General features: G+C 40.2%; 1 protein-coding gene across 5 annotated transcripts in view; it reads right to left on the bottom strand.

Annotated features, from left to right (window-relative positions):
* HYDIN (HYDIN axonemal central pair apparatus protein) overlaps nt 1–20,316 on the bottom strand; it is a 386,960-nt gene that overhangs the window by 195,768 nt on the left and 170,876 nt on the right. For all 5 annotated transcript variants that reach the window (XM_045076288.1, XM_045076287.1, XM_045076290.1 and 2 more), the window contains 5 exons: nt 17,951–18,069; nt 13,114–13,337; nt 9,118–9,185; nt 3,390–3,622; nt 435–535 (listed from right to left, as the gene is read on the bottom strand). In XM_045076288.1, coding sequence (XP_044932223.1) covers nt 435–535; nt 3,390–3,622; nt 9,118–9,185; nt 13,114–13,337; nt 17,951–18,069 — 745 coding nt within the window. The remainder of the gene's footprint in view (nt 1–434; nt 536–3,389; nt 3,623–9,117; nt 9,186–13,113; nt 13,338–17,950; nt 18,070–20,316) is intronic.

Here is a 20,316-nt window from a genome sequence, read left to right as displayed (position 1 = left end):
TGAACTCGTGATAACGGTGTCCTGAAGCAGGACTGTCTCGCTAAATGGATCTTGCACAGCAGGACTGGTAGCACTGTTCTTTCTGGGCATAACCCTGGAGTACTATATTTAAAGATAAAAATGAAAACCAGCAACTGTTTGCCTCTTTCTGGTAAAACCTTTTTAGTTATATACTGGGAAAGTCAGACCATTAGAAAGCACTATTATTCTTAACACCGGCAACACACATGCACATCCCTTCTCTTATCTCCACCAAAGGTGCAGTTGGCTGTTTCAAAGCTTTGTCATTTGAATATCAGATTCAGCCTCCTTCCCCAGGAAAGCAGAACCAAGGCAGTGTGAACCGATTGCAGGCACATTGCCTCTGGGAGAAGCAGCCCATCACTGGCGGCTCAGGGGGGCTGGGGAAGAGAGAAAGCAGGTGAGGGGGATACCTTGCAGTAATTAGGAGCGCCAGCACTTCTTCCCCGATGCCCTCCACATCCACCACCAGGGCCAGCTCGTATTTCTTCACAGTGTTGGAGCATAAGGTCACCTGGAAAGGAAAAGGTGAGAAGCGGCTCTTCTGCAAGGCCAGCCCTCCCCCTACGCAGGGGGGAAAGGAACAGAGGAGGACCACACGGGGAGTACGGCTCTAAGTACTTTGTTATGGGATGTATGGCACTTTACATTTTTAGCGGAACAAGTTACATTTCGGGTTCAGGGCCTGCTGAGTTTTTTCAAAGGCCAGGTTAGAAACCAAATGGCTTTTGGCACAATAGGTTTGCTCATTTCTGAGAAGACTGTATCAAAGAAGTCATACACTTGCATCAGGGGAAAAATTACCTGAAGGATGAGCCATATCAAACAAACTTTAATCACTCAATTTAAATTGTTCTCTATGCCTCTGGGCTCTGTCAATTATGAAAATTCAATACACCAATAAAACAGTATAGCTAAGTCTCTCTTAGAGAAAAATAAATGAACATGACCATGTCAGTTCCAGAAAATGGCATAAGGAATCAACTAGATAATTTTTTGTAATATATTTTTTTAAAGCTATACTTTAAAAAAAAAAGATTTAATTTACTTATTTGACAGAGAGAGAGAGAGGGGGGGGAAGTAGGCTCCCTGCTGAGCAGAGAGCCCCATGTGGGGCTCAATCCCAGGGCCCTAAGATCATGACCTGAGCCAAAGGAAGAGGCTTTAACCCACTGAGCCACCCAGGCACCCCTAGATAATTTTCTTTTTAAGAAAAATCAAAATCTTGGGATGCCAGGGTGGCTCAGTTGGTTAAGCGTCTGCCTTCAGCTCAGATCCTGATCCCAGGGTCCTGAGATCAAGTCCTGCATTGGGCTCCTTGCTCATGGGGAGTCTGCTTCTCCTTTTGCCCACCGCTCCCTCTGCTTGTGCTTGCTCTCTCTCTCTGACAAATAAATAAAATCTAAAAAAAAAAAAAAAAAAGAAAAATCAAAATCTCGTCTCTCTCCTTTACCCTCCGTATTCATCATTAGAGCAAAAAACAGGAAGCTCCAAATAAAGGTCTAGTCAAGGACAATATGTGCCCAGTATATATATTTTACCCTATGTTTTTATTTATTATTGTGAAATTTTACATTCAGGCTGTTGAAGTCTTGTCACAATATTTAATTGCTTAAGATGATTTGTAGTGGAAGAGATACTTCTAAGTGGGGAGAATAGCTTCTGGCAGACGTGAAAGCTTTTCTACCTATAAATTATGTATGAAGGACTAATTAGAACTTTTTTCTTAGTTGCAAAGGGAATCGCTGGATGCAAATTCGAGTCTACACAGACATGGCTGAAGTATAGTTCAGGGGCAAAAGCTGAAGCTTGGAGAAAGTTTTTCCAAATATAAAAGGGAAAAGAAGATGGAGCCATGGATTTGGAAAGGAAACTTGTCAGATTCAGGGAGAAGTAGCTGCCCCCACGTGCAGAAGGGCCTGGAGTGAGGCGGCCTTGTTTCTATCCAAGCTACGGTTAGAAGGCAGAAAAATAAGAAGTTCTGGCAGAAGGCTGCTAGATGGATGCTATGGCTCCTAAAATCTTCCAGTGCCATGTGTGAAAGGCACAAAGAGAAGGCAGGTAATGTGCAGGTGGTTTGCAACAGCATTTCATCCTGAGAAAGTCACAGCTAGGAACTGCAATCATCTGAATGGTTGTGTCCTCCCTACCCTGTCCCCCAAAACAAAATCCATTATATTGAAATCCCAACCTGTAGTGTGATGGTAATTAGAAGGTGGGGACACTGAGGGTGATTAGGTCTTGAGGGAGGAGCTCTCATAGGAAAGCTCCCCCAGAGCGCCCCAGCTCCTCCCACCAAGCGGGGACACAGGAAGTCAGCAGTCTGCAACCCGGAAGGGGCCCTTCACCAGAACCCTCCCATTCTGTCTCCCCGATCTCGGACATCCAGTCTCCAAACTGTGAGAAATAAATTTCTGTTGTTTATCAGCCTCTCAGACTTGAGTGTTGGTAAAATTAGCAGCCCAAGCCGACTAAGTACCACACCCCCGGAGAAGTTGTAACGATATATAATATAAATTTCATTAGGTCCATGGAGAAGCCCTTCGAAGAGCCAAAAAGTCCCAGAAAAGATTGAGGACGAATGGATCCATGGTGAGATATTATAAAACATTTTTTTAAATGTGAGGGGATAAGGCCATAGTTGAATTAAATATTCAAAGAGAAAATTACCAACCTTAGCTATGGAAATCTTACTTTTTCTTTCTCAAAAAAGATAAAATAATCTCAAGTTAGTAGCCTTCAATAATGCTAGACCCAACTATTTGGAGAAGCAAAAGTCAGTGAGGGAGGAGAGTAAAACCTTTCTCAGTCAGCTGTGAAATAATTCTGCTGGTGGCCATTACCAGAGAGCATCACACCGTGGGTCTAAATATAAACCACTGTGAGGAATATCACATCGACACTCACCATGAAGCCCAGATTTGTATTAAAAATCTGAATAAACTGGGTTATCATCTGGGGCACAAATCTGGACCTATAGTGGTATAAACGATTAGATTCCAAAGGAAAGTAGGACTTAATTATCAATGAATTCTTAAATCTTTTACTATTTGTACCCATGAGTGTACTGTCTATACAGAGCAGTGGTTGTACTACAGATCGCTAGAATCCATTGTTCTGGTGAGGGCAGTGTATCTAGATTGATGGAAATCTACTAGGGCAGTGTCAGTTCTTTTCGCCCAATATATTTGTATCTGGTTTCTTTGGCCCCAGTAGTTTATTGCCTTAAGGGCCCACTTTTCCACGTGAATTAGGGTCACTGCCTCCCACTGATGGTGGGCATGTAAAGCACACCTTAGCTGTGGCCCTAATAAATATTTGAGAGTTTGGCTCCTTGCCCATATGTGCTGGAAGGTTGTGCACTTTACCCTGATAGCGGCAAATCCTTGGGGGCGAATGGTGCCACTGCTGGGAGTGATGGTGAATTCTTTTGGTTGCATTATGCGTATTTCGTCCTTGTTCCAAGACGGCATTTTGTAGTCTGAATACTGGCAAGTTGAAATGCTTTTATGGCCATCACCATCCCCAGGGATACGCAGTTTGAAGGTCATGGGGACCAAGGAGGTGTTATTGAGGGAACATATCAAGGTATGAGGGAAGCCTGGAAAACAAAATGTGAGGTAAGAAGTAAGAGCCCCACTATAGCCTCCCTTGAACTTCAACCTTGGCTAGCACTGTCAAAACTCTCAAATGTCTATGCAGCTCATTGCAACTTGCTTAACTCCACCTCCCACTGACAGTCTTCAGTCTTCAGTCTTTCAGACATGAAACTATGCCTTGATGTCCATCCAGGTCCCTCTCAGAAGCAGCCTCTTATTATCTGTGTGGTGACTTGCCCTCCAAAAGTATATTTTGCATTTAATTTTTGCATAGAATATAGATTTTTTTAAAGAAACTGAATCATATTTGCTCTTTTTATTTGCCGGTGTGTTAAAGGAGAAGCCTGTGTGGTTTTCCCCGCTGTGTCCCCGCTGTGTGACCTAGAGCCTGCCAAGACATTATATAACTCATCCTGGACCTGTCTGAGGCTCACGCACTCAGGGTCGATGACAAAAAATCGAATAATAGCCTCTCCTGAGAGAGACTTTACAAACTGCGTTTGAGCCAGCCAGAGACTGCCATATCGGCTTTTACCTCCCTTAGACAAAGCTACTTTGTCATGTTAAATCTAGCCTTCCTACATTTAGTTCTGGGAGACTCCTGGTCCTTTTCTAAGAGATATGGATCCTCCTTGTCTGGCAAGCTATAAACTGAGCTCTAATTTTGGACTCCTGAGGTGGCCACTGTATCTGCCACCACTTTCAGAATGAAACGAGAACAAATATGCATATTTCTACTAGATGCCAACACTATTCTTTCCACCTTGAACCCTACTGCAGTAAAACACAGCTGGTCTCGGGACTAGTTCCTACGTCACTGCAGGGGGTATTGTGACCACATCTGCTTCTCCAGGTCCCCATGACTGAGCCTTTCTCGACACATCAGGGCTGCTGGATGAAACACGTTTCTATCTCCTTTGTGATACCATCTGACAATCTACTTGGAAGAGATCTGTTATGGAAAAAGAATTGCCTGATTAAGTGGACTTGAAGGGTTCTCTTGGCAATTCCAGGGGAACTGCTTCAAAGTCAGTTTCACAGTCAGGTATTGCTGCATTCAACTCCTGAGCTCTCCCAGCAAGGATTCTTGCAATTATAGATGCCTCACCCTTAGTCTACCTGACCATTTAAGGGAGAAGCACTCTTACAATGTCAGGTGGAAATAGTTTGTGTAAGGTTTCAGATGGGTCCTTCCAAACAACCGGCTCAGACTATTTCCCTGAAACTAAAAGTTTTTTCCGAGAATAAAGCCAGTTATAACCTTCTAGCTAGAACAATTCCTTGCATAACTATCTGTAGACCCCACACTGCTTGTTAAGGAGACGAAAGAAGGGATGTTATTTTATTAAAGACTGCAGGCTCATTATGAATACAAGTGCTATCCCCTGGGCTTCTGCTTGCACCAACTCTTAATACTATAGGGTGTAGGGCTTTCCTCATGCTTTCTATGATTTTTTTCTGCTAACCTTTGTAAGACTTTCTATAATCATTGCAATTAAGAGTCTAAGAGACAATTACAATTAATTTACAGCCTACTTTATACCCTCCTAAAGTCAACTTAAATATATTTTTTTTAAGATTTTATTTGTTTGACAGAGAGAGATAGAGAGATCACAAGTAGGCAGAGAGGCAGGCAGAGAGAGGGGGGAAGCAGGGTCCCTGCTGAGCAGAGAGCCTGATGCGGGCTCGATCCCAGGACCCTGAGATCATGACCTGAGCCGAAGGCAGAGGTTTAACCCACTGGGCCACCCGGGCACCCCTAAATATTTCTTTTTGAGTGAAATATGACCAGTTCATACCTGGACCATGGAAGATAACTACCATGTTGCTTTTTAAAAATCCCTATATTTATCCCATCAAATTTGTCCTCAGACGTTAATTTCTCAGACCAAATTATCCAATGGTCAGATCCACTGAGTACCTGAACCCTTCTAAACTCCTTATTCTCATTTAACATGTTCTTGTAGCTCCTGAAAAATAGTGAGTGTACAGATACAGACCCTGCCCCTTTGGGCCTATCATCTGGCATCAGCTGTTACTCTTTGATGAATCTGAGGATTTATCAAAGCTTCAATGTTCCTTCAGGGACAATCACCACCCAAATTCTATAATCTGATTCTCTCATGCTACTGTAGCTTCAGTCAATGTAATTATTAGATATGTCCTCTAACACCCAATCCTACCATTAAAATATTTATAGCCATACTTTAAACATTTCAGATGCCAACCAACAGAACTAATACCTCTCGTTTACTTCAATATATTAATAATGGTCTAACACGATCAATCTCAACAGGCCCTGATACCAAATCTAGAATCTTTGTCTCTAAGCAAATAAAGGCCCTGTCTCTAACAGGCCTCTAACTCAAGCATGGGCCTGAGTGCCAATATAGGGACAATATTACCAACTCTAGTTAGCTCAATGTACTAGCCAACACTCCAAGCCTCTGCAAACCTTGTTTACTCCATCCAATATGCCAGTCATCTTGGAAGAAAACTCTTCCAGTCCCTGGCTCATTCCTGTAACAGTTAATTTCTCTTGCATCTGGAACTCTATGCACCTTTATTATTCTTTCATCCCTGAGCCAATAACATGTTTACCTTTGCCCCATCAAAGCACTAATTGCACACGTGAGATAGTAATCAGGATGGATGAAACATCATGGATGATGTTTCTTTGTGATGGGAGGCCAATCTTTCTAGAGAAATAAATAATGATACTTTCAGTAGGAGTCATGAGAGAGCTCTAGTTCCAACTTCAGGACTTAAAAATATTATCATAAAATAATTTTGAAATTTGTATCATAAAATTATCTCTGACTTTGGCTTTTAGGGTGCAGAATCCAAAAGCACAGCCATGTAGCTTGAATTAATTGGCCTAATTGGTTTTGAAAATGTAATAGCCCTAGATGTCCTGTTGGCAAGCAAAAACGTATGTTTTTGATAACATTTTCTGCCACACTGCAGAGAAGATTAAGGAATCTATATCCAGATTAAAAGAAATGAGACTTGAATTTTGAAGGTGGACTTAGGAAGGATAAGTTTTCCTATCTCAGCCCTGAGGAATCTTGGGTCATGGGTCTGCAGTGTCTTCCTACCTCTTGCCTAGCTGCCTTATCACCAAATGGCCCAATAAGATGTTGTACAACAAAAGAAAAATAAGCTGTTCATAATTTTCACCTAAGCTAGTTACCAAAACTTCTAGCTGGACCAACCATGAGAAATAGCTATTGATTATTATCTCTATAGCTCAAGGAAACAATGAATTAATTGCCCAATAATGGCCTTTCTTGTATACTTAGGGATAACAACAGATCAAATGGAAGACATTAATGGGGGAATAAAAACCTACCTAGCTTTAGAGCATGCATACATGGTTTTATCCACTCTGTCAGCCAGAGCTTGCCAATATCAAATACAGCATTTTGAATAAATCAGTGGCATCTTAGGCACAAACATACACTTCCTGTTTGCCATATTTTGTTGACATGTACTATTAGGGGCTTAGGTGCTTTTTAAATTTTAGACTCAATTATTCTTGGGGCTCAAAAATTGGCTTATCATTGGTATAGTATTGACATTAACCTTTCAGCGGTGAACAGTAAGACAGCTTCTAGACAATGAATCAGAATGAGATTCCTTGGAATGACTGAGGTGCTTATTTAGATTCTGCTTTCTGCCTCCAAGGCAATATGTAAGTGGGCACATTTTCCAAATATTCCGTGTTAGAGTTCATATTTAAATGCCTGTGGAAGGACATGACGCTGTCATGCATCAGTTACCCACACCTCTCTATGGACTCAGGTGAGCTGTTTGGAGGATAACTGCATAGATCTTTGGGTAAGTAATTCACCTCTTATTGTGGATCAGCCACAATTACCCTTGAGAGAGTATGTCTGTCATAGTTGGCCATCAGACAATTTTCAAGTTGTAGGTCACTTTTACTTCCCTTCAAAAACTCTATGACTTAAAATGCATAATAAATTTGTAAAAGTTTCTCCAGCCATTTTCATATTCTATAGTAATTAAGAGACATTAAACTCCATTTATACAGATTTTCTTACATGTTAGGAAATGTTAAGTGTTAAAGCAACTGATAAAGGAATTATGAATCAGCTTTTTGTAAAGAAAAGATACATTGTGAAGAAAAATTTTCCCCCAAGTAGATGGGCCTACTTGAGACAAAAGAAATGAAAGTCAAAATGGAGGAAACAAAAGAAAAATGGAAAGGACTGTGGAGTATGGATTCAGACTAGGGTTTCTCAGCCTTTTCTAAATTATTATCACCTCCTCAAAGAACCACTGTGATGAATTAATTTTTCATGAAATCAATTCATTGAACATAATTTAAGTTAGATTAATTTCTCCCTAATGAGAATATTAAATACTAAGGAATAAGATTCTGTTGGATAGGACTGAACTTTGGAGGACCATAAACATTGATTAGATCTATGCTTTAAAAAAAAAAAAAAACCAAACAAACAATTTTTACCCCTTTGGGGCACAGCACCCCATTCACTGTGCATGATTTTAGACAGATCTCATTTGAAGTACTCATTCTGCCACTGCTGTGTGACCATGGTAAGTTATTTAACTGTTCAAATGCTCAGTTCTTCCAGCTCCAAAATGGGGATCCTAAATAACATCTCCTCAAAGGACTGCCAAAAGGTTTAAATGTAGTACTATATGTAATTCACTTAGCAGTGATTAGAATATAAGATGGAGCCAATAAATGGAAACTTTCACTGCTAATGCTGTGATTTTTTATTGGAAATGCTGAGACAGGAAGAAATGACTCAGGGAAGTAACTGAGCAAGAAGACAACACAAAAATACAGATGTCTTCCATTTGGAGTGATAGAATACCTGAGTCAAACCACCACTGAATTCACTTGAAACTTGAGAGCATCTCTGTGCACAGGTTGCTGTGTAGCCAGACTGGCAAATCAGAATCTGAACATAAATAGAGTGTTCAGGGGACACCTGGGTGGTGCAGTTAGTTGAGCATCTGCCTCTTGCTTTTGGCCCAGGTCATGATCTCAGGGTCATGAGATCGAGCTGGGCACTGGGCTCCCTGATCAGTGTGGAGTCTGCTTGAGAACCTTTTCATCTCCCTCTACTCCTCCCATTTGTGCTCTCTCGCTCTCTCTCTAGAATTAAAAAAAAAAAAATTCTGATGGTAGATAGGTAGATAGAGTGTTCAGAACATTCAGATAGGAGTGTGAAGTCTAAGGCTTTCCATTTTTCCACTGCTGGAAGAGCCTGGGCGACCACAGCCTGAAAGCTCTTAATGCCTGGAACATGGTTATAGCTTCCACATATAAATGGAAATGACATCAAAATGCACTGCTGCAGAGAAAGGAGAGAACATTCCTAGACCCTTTAGCTGCTACTTATTAAAAAAATGGTAGGAGAGGTTCTTTGTAAACCTTCCTCCTTCCATGTAGAAGGAAAACTAATTCTACTCAATTTTTAACTTCAAATGGAAAAACACTCACCAAAGGAAACATCACCAAAGTGCAGAGCAGGAACGTTAAAATGGAAGGTAGGTCCAATGACGCAGCCTCTGGAAGTAGAAATACAAATTAGGAGAGTGGATAGGGAGTCCAGTGAATTCAGAGTAGCAGTCATGAATTAGGGAGATGCTTAAGTCCAAAAACTGTAAAATGGCATTAAATCAAGTACAGAATCTAGCACTTAAAGAAACTTTGAGATGATGGTCTATTACAGTGGTTCTTAGAGTTCTTTTTCAAGACTCGAACCACTGGGTTTTAGCAAATGTTGCTGTGGTTAACTTATCACCAAATTCCTACCAATGAATGAGGCAGAGCAGACACCGCACCAAACCAAAGGCACAGAATATTAATGTGGATAAGATACATATCATAGCTCTATCATGCTCTATCCCTCAACCCCTGCCCTAAGCAACCACAAATCTATTCTCATTTCTTTCTTTGGTTCTGTTAGTTTATCCTTCACATATCTGGGGGCTCTGCTGTTCGGTGCATATATGTTTATATTTGTTATATTTCCTTAATGGCTTAACTCTTTTGTTACTGTAAAATGTTCTTTGTCTCAAGTAACAATTTTTTATTTTAAAGTCTATTTTGTCTGATATAAGTACAGCTTCCTTTTGGTTACTGTTTGCCTAGTATATCTTTTCCCATCCCTTTTAGTTTCAACTTATTCATATTTTTGGATCTAAATATAGTTTAATTGTGTTTTGTGGGTTTTTAAAAAACCCATTCTGCTGATCTCTGCCTTTAATTGAAGTGTTAAATATTTAATATAATTATTAATATACATTTAATATAATTTATTTAATATATAATTACATTTAATATAATTATTGATAAAGTAAGATTCATGTATTATACTTTACTCCTTGTTTTTTATATGTCTTAATGCCATCTCATTCCTCTTTTTCTCCATTATTGCCTTTCTTTATGTTAAATGGTTATTTTCTTAGTTTAGCCTTTCAATTCCCTTGTCATTTCACTATGTTTTTTAGTCAGTCTGGGAATTTTGAGAGAATGGGAAATCACATCCTGAATTTGGAAAATTTATTCAGAGCCAAAGGTTAAGACAGTAGGATTCATGCAAGAGGAATGTCTAACAAACTCAAATTCACCAGTCACTGTACCTAATATACAACCTTGCATGTAGGAGGTACTCAAGAAAAGTTGGAGTGAAGGGATGCCTGGGTGGCTCAGTTGGTTAAGTGACTGCCTTCGCTCAGGTCTGATCCTGGAGTCCTGGGATCAAGCCCCACATCAGGCTCCCAGCTCAGTGGGCAGTCTGCTTCTCTCTCTGACCCTACACTGTTTCATGCTGTCTCTCATTCTCTCTCTTTCAAATAAGTAAGTAAAATCTCTAGAAAAAAAAAAGTTTAAGTGAATATCCAAAATACACATGTATTCCTAATAGAGTTGCAATGTGTATGTATGTGGGTCAATAAATGCAGTATTAATTATTAGGCTGCACTTAATTAGAGAGCAGACACTTGAAACTGGGATGGGTTTTCTTATTCAACCTGAAGGACAACTGGTCTGTCTTGGCAAGTATTTTCCTTTTTCCTACATGAAAAGTAAACTAATGGTTACTTTTATACTATATTATTATATATATTATTCTTGCCCTCAAATAGGGTGATTGTTTTTTTTTATCTTAAATATTTGTAAGAGCAGAGTTTTAAGGTTTTGTCTTCCCCATTTTGGATGGAGGCCCATCAATGATGCTGGATGTTGTGGAGGATACTCAAGAGGCTGAGTGATACCTCTTGAAGTCAGGAAGTTGGAGGACCTTATTCAGTTGGGACTTTGAAGAGCTGATCTCCTGGAGCTTACTGAGGACCCTCGAGGATCAGACAATCTCTGAAAGGGAGACAGAGGTTGCATTTGCAGGTTTACTCTCCCTGCTTCTCCAGATAACCACCTCCATTGCTTGTCATGAAATGTGAATTGTTATTGAGGTGGGAGGTGACCAAGAGCTCACATAATGTGAAAAATACTCCTGCCCTCCTCATGTTCTTTTTATCACTGAAGGATGTTCACCGTGGGCCAGGATGAACATGGTGCATCTTCTTGAAGAGTAAATGTTATTCAAATACTTAGAAAGCAACACTGATTTTTTTCCAATTATCACAAACAAATGTATTATGGAAGAAAATATAAATGCCTTCTGAATGGTTCAGATAAGTCTTGAGACTTTAAAAAAAAATAGTTTATGATTGCGCCAGGCTCTCTCAACCTGAGTAGCTTAAACAACAAAAATTTATTTCCTCATAGTTCTATGGGCTGGAAGTCCAAAATCAATGTGGCAGCAGGGTTAGCTTCTTCTGAGGGATCCCTCCTCAGCTTGCAGATGGCCATCTTCTCTTTATGTCTTTATAGGGTGTTTTCCTATCTGTGTGCCTATTCTTAAAAGGACAGCAGTCACATTGTATTAAAGCCCACCCACATGACTCCATGTTTCCTTAATTCTTTAAAAGCCCTATCTCTAAGTACAGTCCCATTCTTAAGTATTGGGCATCAGAATTTCAATATAGGAATTTGGGAAGACACAATTCACTCCATAACAGGGACACTTAGGTGGAAGAATTGAAAGAAGTGGCAATAACCTTTAAGCTTCTCTTGAGATTCTGACTTTCCAGTAGATATTCTGAGACCAACAAATTTTCCTAGGATTCTTCTGACCACAATGTCTAAGTTATCCTCAGACCCTGAGGGAGACCTACAAGTAACCATAATAAGAGAGAATGCCATCCTAATTAACACCTGTTGCTATGAAAATCCAAATAGGATCTGCAATGTATTCTGAAGACATGATCTTTCTAAGCACCGGGAACCAAAGTTGTAGACCTGCCCAATGGGTTGGTCATAGAGTACTTTTTTTTAAACCCCAAGGGCAAACTCTGCTATTAATGATTTTCAATTATCACAAATAGCTGGAGAAGCCATCAAAGGACTTCTAGCACAAGAGCTGCAAGTCTAGCCTTGGATGACTGATGCTCTAAGTAGACTCTTTTACAATATCTGGAGGTATTATAGGTATGATATGAAATTTATAGATAGATATACAGATATATAGATATATAGATAGATATGAAATTTAAATTTTTTCCTTAAAATAAAAATGGAATATGAAAGTTTAGAGAAATGGGGTTAATAGCTAAAGCCTGGTCCAGAAGATAATTTTATCTAGATGTGATTATAATGATTTTTTCCCCCTGAATATCCTACAACAGAGAATAAATGGAAACTAGCTTAAAGTTTTAAGTCCTTATTTTATAAAGCTGTAGTTTGTAGAAAAACTAAATCCTCAAAAGCTTCTTTATCCACATTACAATAATAAGCTACACATGCTCAATATGTAAATGCCAGTGGAAATTCAAAACATTCCATTATTTTGATGTGTTCCTACCAACAAAGACAATTATGGACATCCAAGACATGAAGTGGTATTGAAGTTTAAGAAAGCAGTAGATAAAAGCTTAGAATAGGTTAGAGACAATGGCAACCTCTGAACCTTCTCAAATTCTTGATTAAGAACACAGGTAGACAAATCCCAATTGCCTATTACTATCTTATTTATATGATTTAAGAAATTATAGCACATGAAATACTTCTGGGGAGCCTCAGTGATTGGGTACAAGGAACAAGAGTACAAAAATTATTTTTGCCAAATTTATTTTGTACATATAAGAGGGTCTATGTAAATTAAGAACACATAGATCTAGGTATTTTGTTCTTTTCATAGTAAATTTGTAGTGGCCGTATACCACACTAGCAACAATTTTCACATTTTTCTAATTCAGAAAGGTTTTCTTATATTAGGGGAAAATTATTTATTTTAATATATAAAAATCACTGTAAAAATCACTTTCATAAAAAATGGAGTGCATGTAAATTTTTATCAAAAATAAACAGGTGAATGTGGAAAAAAAATCCACATTAATTATAGATAATTAATATTAGTTATAGATAATATCTTACCTAATGGTCAATTTCACAGGCTCAGGGGAACCATTGACATTGATCAGAAACACTTCTTCAAAGTGCCCCAAAATGGCAGAACTGAAAGAGATCTGGACTGCCTGGACTCCATTTGGTTCGATGATGCCTTCCCTGGGGCTGAAAACAAAGCAGGTCCCCAAAGCTGAAGTTGGAGGGATCACGTTGAAGAGGGCGTCAATGCTGCCTTTGTTGGATAGTATTGCCTATATCAATAAAAAGCCAAGAAGGCAAAGACAGAGCATGGACATCTGATTTATTTTCATATTAACATGTAGCTGTACTGTTTAATACCAACACAGAGAGAGCTGCAGGAATTAAAGCCAGAGAAGAACTCCAGGGGAGAAATGAACAGTCTTCTGCCTTGAAGGTCTAAAGATAAGAAACCCAATGAAGAAGTAATTTTGTGTTTTTATTATCCTCTTTGTAACAGAGTTGTCGCATGTACTATAGTCATGTTATAAATACTGATTGTAATTACATCTACTGAAAAGGATCCCTAAAGTGCCTTTTTCTGATTCTCTGTAGGGTAACTGAGGAAAGGTGGGTAAGAACTACCTACCCCCGTGTTCTTAGTGTAGCCTGGAAAATGTGAACAAGACATCGCTGTGGATTCCAGAGGACAAGGATTCTTTTTGTTGTGCTATTAGATTTCATTCAACTGGGATACTGTCACTTCAAACTCTATTGCATGGATACAACTCTATTGTTCTGTGACACTTGTGTAAGCAACCGTTTTACTACAGAAAAGTTTCATTTCTATATACCACAAGCCCGTATTTGCTAGGTGTGTGTATGTAAAAAGCTCATGCCTGGCATTCAGAGTTGTCCACACCTGGCTCAGTCCATCGCCCCTGCTCCTATCTTCCGAGGGACCTGTCTGATAAGCCTGTGCTGTAACCACAAAGCTCTGTTCCTGGGCTTCTAAGACAGTCTCTATCTCTTGCCAGTGCTCACACCTGAACAGGTGAACAGCATGTTCTGCTTACATACTGCCTTCGACCTATACTCAAAGCACCAAGGAGAAAAAGCACAGGAGATCAGGAAGAAAGGTACAGAAAGGTATGCAGGGCAATGTTAGGAACCTAGAAGAAGCGAAGGGAGGAGAATTTCCAGAAGGGGTTGAATGCGGGCAAAGCTGAAGGGGAACAAACTCAGAGAATGTCACAGATTTTTGATTTTTAATTAAAAGCCATCCCAGCCCTTGAAGAAGAAAGGAACTCCAGTGGAGTGTAACTGCAGAACCCAGACTCCAAATGCTCAGGGAGTGAGTGGGTACGGAGGAAATAGTGGTTGATTATTTGAGATTCCTGTTTGGAGCGAGAGTGGGGGTGGCAAAGTTGCGGCGAGTATGGCGGAGGAGACCCAGGATATTTATACTAAACGGGATAATGCATGCTCAGTCCCTGGTCCCCATGTTTGTTGGAGAAAGAGAAGGGGGCTAGGTAGGGGAGTGGGGCCTGGGTCGATGTGGGGTGTCCCCCAGCTCAGGTTGCCTGCTGAGAGTGGGAGGAATCAAGGGGCGCCTGGGTGGCTCAGTGTGTTGAGCCGTGCCCAGCTCAGCTCATGATCTCGTCCCCCGGGATCGAGAGTCCCACATCGGGCTCTCTGCTGAGAGCCTGCAAAGAAATCTTTAAAAAGGAGGAATCAAGAGCTTGTGTAGAACAGAGTCAGGGGCCTTCACAGAGGAAAACCACCACTTCTTCCCAGAGGAGAAGGATGATGTGCCAAAAGAGATCTATAACTAATTGCTGCTTGATATTTTATTCATCTTTTTACATTCATTTTCCATCTCCCTCACTCAGTTTTAAGTTCCCTGGTCATAGAATTCATGCTTCACCCTTCATTCCTTTTAAGCAAACCATGTAGAAAGTGATTATGGCCAGGGACTCAGGAGCCAAATTGCCTGGGCTCAAATCCCAGCTCTACCATTGGCTTCCTAGCTGCGTGACCTTGGGAAACCTGCTTTGTTTCTCTGTGCCCCAGTTTTTCCATCTGCAAAGTGTAAGTACCACCAACTTCTCAGATTGCTGTGAAGATGAAACTAATTTATGTAATTCTTAGATGAGGATGCCTCCCCAAGAGTGCTCATCAACACCAGTGATTGCTATCTCTATTCTCAGTACCACACAGAACAGGTTTGAAATTTGCCTGTGCTTAAGAAGGGACTGCAACATGTTAGTGGGAACTTCAAGGCAACTCAAAGAGATTAGTGGTAGTTCAAAGGGAATTCCATTCAAAGGGAATTGTTTTTCCCTCTACAGAGATGCACAGATTGCATTTTTATTTTTTTGGTTTACCTGGATTTTGTTTAAGGCACCAGGTCTTCCAACTTTGAGAACATGCATGTCATTCCTCTCCCCCTGGGAAAGGAGCATCTTCATGTGTATGAAGAATCCAGCAAGTCATTTGGGATGAAATTCTGAGACCTTTTGATTACCGTACCTTTGCAGTGCAACTCCTTGGGGAGGAGAAAATTTTATAGTAGAGTTTTACCTTGTTTTTTTTTCTAATTACACTGGGGAAGAGTGTATACTCTTGGAGCTGTGGTTTACTTTTTACGTGTTTGCTAAGCTCAGCAATGACTAAGGGCAATAGGTAGTTATTCAAATTCGTCTCAAGTAGGTAACATAATAAATGGAAAGAGAGATGCAATGAGGCATCAGCACTAAATACGCAGAGAGTGCAAAATATTCCTGTTGGAAGCACCTTACCATGTCCTTCTCTGCCAACGCGCAGCCCTCCAAACTGTCCGATCTGACGCAGCACCTCATCTAACACTTACTTAGTTGTCTGTGATTTACTTTACTGGTCAAATCTAGGAGGGTGAGAAGTGGTGGCCTCAAACACCCTTTGGTTAAATTTGAAAGAAATTATTATTATGCTCAGGGAAAACTTATCCATTTTGCATCAGAACTAAAGGTCCTTTTTCTGATGTGGCATCCACAAGACACAGTCTGTGAGATGTAAGGGAAATTCACACTGGATAAATTACGGACGGAATGTGAATTTCGTAAGAAGCAATGCACATGTTTTTCCTCCCAAAGTGACCCTTTTTTCAAAATGCAAAAGACAATGCAACAGAGCAGCTGTGCCATTTTTCAGGGCCTGATAGTCATGAGACCGTGTTCTTCATTGAAATCGTGCTCCATGGGTCTTCCATCTCATTACGACATTCACATCTCTATTTACCTTCCACGCTGCCCCATCTAAGCCACAGCTACTTTAGTGGATGTGGGGATAAAGGACACAGTAGGAAGCTCCCAGCAGCAGCCCTCTTGTTGTCTTCCCCTGCCAAGGTTAGGCCGGGCTAAGCTGAGCTGGGCAGAGTTGAGACCCCCCGGACTGAAAGGGGATCAAAAAACCGTCTCTTCCCAGGATACAGGGCCTTAGTAACCCCGTGCTCACTCACATTTACTAGCTCAATGACTTTGCTGAGTTACCTAACAGACATGGGAGGGTCAGGGTTGCCCTTCACTGAACACACTTCCTCTCTCTCTTGCGCTCCCAACGAGACTGCATTTCCCAGATACTTGGGCAGCGATGCACAGCTGATGGGACGCTCACAGACCGGCGTGGGTCACCGACAGGGCCAACTGCTACGAAAGACCTTCCCAATACCTCTCTCCGTGCTCTTTCCCCTCCCACCCGCGTGACACATGTGAGTCTGCAATCTTGCAGGCCACAGGGGGCGGGGGGAGGTGGTGCCAGAGCTACGGGCAGGAAGGAGCCTGGGGCCAGATGCTCCACAGGCAGAGGGCTGTCAGCTGACAGGTGACCTTGCCTGAGACTTTACGTAAGCAGGGAAATAGGCTTGTCACATCTCAGAGAGTATGGGTCTTTGTATTTGTTACAGAATCTAGCATTACCTTAACTGGCAAAACTTCTCTAAGTGCCAGGGAACTGTCATTACCCCTACCCCCTAGGGTTTAGTGAGGGCCAAGCCAACTACTGAATGTAAAAGTACTGGTATTGCGCTCAGCTTACATGAAGGGTGATGTTGCTGATGGTATGAACCACTCTCTGCCTCTTCTTGTTCATTGTAGAGCCGGGACAATAAAACCTACCTTCACACTTTTGTAAGGACTGGAAGCTAAACACATGGAGACAGACGTGCACACACGAGGAAGCATGGACCCTGACACCTATTTCCCTCTCATTAAGTAACTGCTTTCATTACTACCTTTAGAGAAATACAAATATTTAAAGTTTAGGAATCAATGGTTACAATTTGATTTAAAAAAAAAAAAAAGTACCCAAGATACAAAGTTAGAGGTGAAGTGACAGTGAAGTAACTTTGATTCTGAAGAACCCGTGAGTACATCTTGTAAAAGGATCATTTTCTATCTGATTGGAAAGACAAAGCAGGGAAATTTCTAAAAGAAAGTTCCAGAAAGTACAAGGACTGGTTTTTAATCATGGATTGGAGACTAGTCCATTCAGAGAAAACACTGAAGTGTGAACACAGCTATCCTCATTAGGACCTTCTGGAAAATGTGAACATTTCTCTCTCCTCTGGTCTGTAGGATTTATGTTGTCAGGATGGGAAAAGATTATGATTTTCCCCTTTGCAATCCACAAGATGATGAGGATAAAACCAATTAAAGTATGACTTCATTGCCTTGAGGAAATTTAGAGGAGAGACCTTAAACATGGCCAGGGAGACAAGGAAGAGCCAGATCATTCCAGAGTCCAAGAATGAGTAATGGCAAATGGGTGTGATGGTGCACATTTTCTGTCAAAGCACACATACACAAAATAAAGTAAACCTAAAAAGCTAAGTACTATTTCAGTCTTAATGAACAATTCTAGTGCTTACCTCATAACAATGTACAGATCCAATAAAAACTTTTCCAATGTCCAGCATTTCGAAGTTGAAGTGAATCTTTGGTCCCATTCCTTCCCCTCTGATTCGGAGGGGAAGACGGATCTCTCGGCCTATAAAAACAATTCAGACTTTATTACCCTGAAGGATGCTTCATTACCCCCAACACAACATGTTGTCAATGTAAGCGATCAACAGTACTGCACTGGACCCAGGGAACTCCAATTTAACCAATGCCAAGGATTTAGCTTATCTTTCAGTAACAAGAATACTGGTATTTTTTTTATTTTTAGGGAGCAGCTTATATTCTAATTTAGGCTCATATTTTAGCAGGAAAAAAATTTTTAAATTTAACCCAGTATTAATGGTAATCTTAAGTTTCTTATTTTTTTTTAAAAAGTAATTTCTCTATAAGTTGAATTTCCTATCTTACTCTACACACCAAAGTTGTGTTTCATAGAAATTTTCCTGTAACCATTATGTCCTCCTCAATGCTACCTAGTATTTTTCTTAACAAATCAAGAATCTATAGTTCACATACACATGCATATATGTATATATCTAACCATCCATACAGCATTTAAGTCTCTATTGTCTGGAGCAAAGAAGCAAATAAATCCATTATATTTTTTTAAAAAAAAAAAAGTAATTTCTCTAAATTAGAGAAGGGTGACCTCTGACTGATGCTTCTTAAAAAATAAGAATCACCTTAGGGCTCCAAAGGACATTGTTCTCACTGATTTCCCTAGATTTAGGAAGACCAGAGTATTAAGGGATCTGGGTCTAGGAGTCTTACCTGACCCTTTCAGACTTTCTTTCAGTAGAGGTAATACTATCCACTGAACAATGTCTGTAATTGCACATGCACAGTGGACCCAGGGCACACAGAAAGCACAACCTTTAAAGTATTGATTGGTTTTGTTTCCTTTTTAAAAATGGGCATTTATTCATTTGATAATACATGGTCTTTATAAAAACATTATAAAGAAAATGGAAAATTCTCACATAGTTCCACTACCCAAAGATCAGTACTAGTATTTTCAGCAGTTTTATTATGATGTTCTCAGGTGTGGTTTGCATGTATCCTTCTTGGGCTTTGTAGCGCTTCTTGAATCTATAGATGAATACCATTCATCAGTTTTTGGAAAATGTTCAATCATTACATCTTCAAATATTGCCCAAGCTCCATTTTCCCACTTCTTTTCATCCAGATAGATAAAATTTTGCTACATCCTCTTCAGCTCTGATGCTCTTTTCTATATTTTGTCTCTGTATGCTTCAGTATGGGTATTTTCTTTAGAATTATTTAATTTCCAGTTTATAAAATTTATCTCTGGCTGTACCTAATGGTCTATTCAATTCTATTAAGTTCTTAATTTGTCATTATAACTTTTCAGTTCCAGACTTCCCATTAGATTTTTTAGAGTTTCCAGGCCTCTTCTCAATCATTTTTAAAAAAGAACACTGAAAATCTTTTTGACATACACACACACAAAAATATGCCAAATAGTTCTACTTTCTGGCTCTCTATGGGCATTTCTATTGTTTATCTTGGTGTTCTATCAGACTGTGTTGTCTCCTGATATGCGTGGTTATTTTTGACTGAGTGCTGGTCAGCGTATATAATGATGGAGTGGTCATTTGAAGCCCTGAAAAGATATTATCTTCCTCTAGCTTCTGGCTGGTATCTAGGGAGCATTCGAATTTCCTAATCTTACCACTCTCAGCTAAGATTCTGGCAGAGAATTAATCCCTGTACCAAGTCATTTGAGTAACTAGCTTTTCGATTTTTCTAAGAAGGGTATATAGCTAGTACTATCTGGCCTAGATATAAAGGAGATGTTAATTCCTCATATACAACTGATGCCTTAGAACATTAGAGATCATCTCCTGGAATCCCAGTGAAGAAGAACTGTTGTAATCAAATTGATAACTGAAGAAGAAACCGAAGCTGAGCTTCAGGCATTGTGAGGATCGGTACATTTCCAGTCCTCACTTCCCTGGGTCCCATCCTGAAGTTTAGGAGGTTACTAGAGCCCTTTCTCCTTGGGCATCCCATGAAATCCTATGTTTCTTCCCTAACTCTACTGAACTTCATCTTCGCTGTGATATCTACCAAAAAGGTGGGATTGCTGAGGATAAAGTGACCCCCACAGTCTGATTGTCTTGGTTTCCTTCTTCTCTTGGGTCTTAGCCCTGTAATTCTCACTGTAGTGGTAGTTCTCTTTTTGCCTTCAAAAAAAGGCTTTGAAAATATTTTGCCTTGTTCTTCTACTTGTTTTTAGAGGGAGATGGGGGAGGGAAGAGAGAAACCAAATTGTCTAGCCCACCATTAATGGAAATAGAATTGCCAGAACAAA

Source organism: Mustela putorius, unplaced genomic scaffold (genome assembly GCF_011764305.1).
Source record: "Mustela putorius furo isolate JIRA1106 unplaced genomic scaffold, ASM1176430v1.1 tig00000174_pilon_pilon_pilon, whole genome shotgun sequence".
NCBI classification, from domain to species: Eukaryota; Metazoa; Chordata; class Mammalia; order Carnivora; family Mustelidae; genus Mustela; species Mustela putorius.
This window is presented reverse-complemented; position numbering and strand designations above follow the sequence as displayed.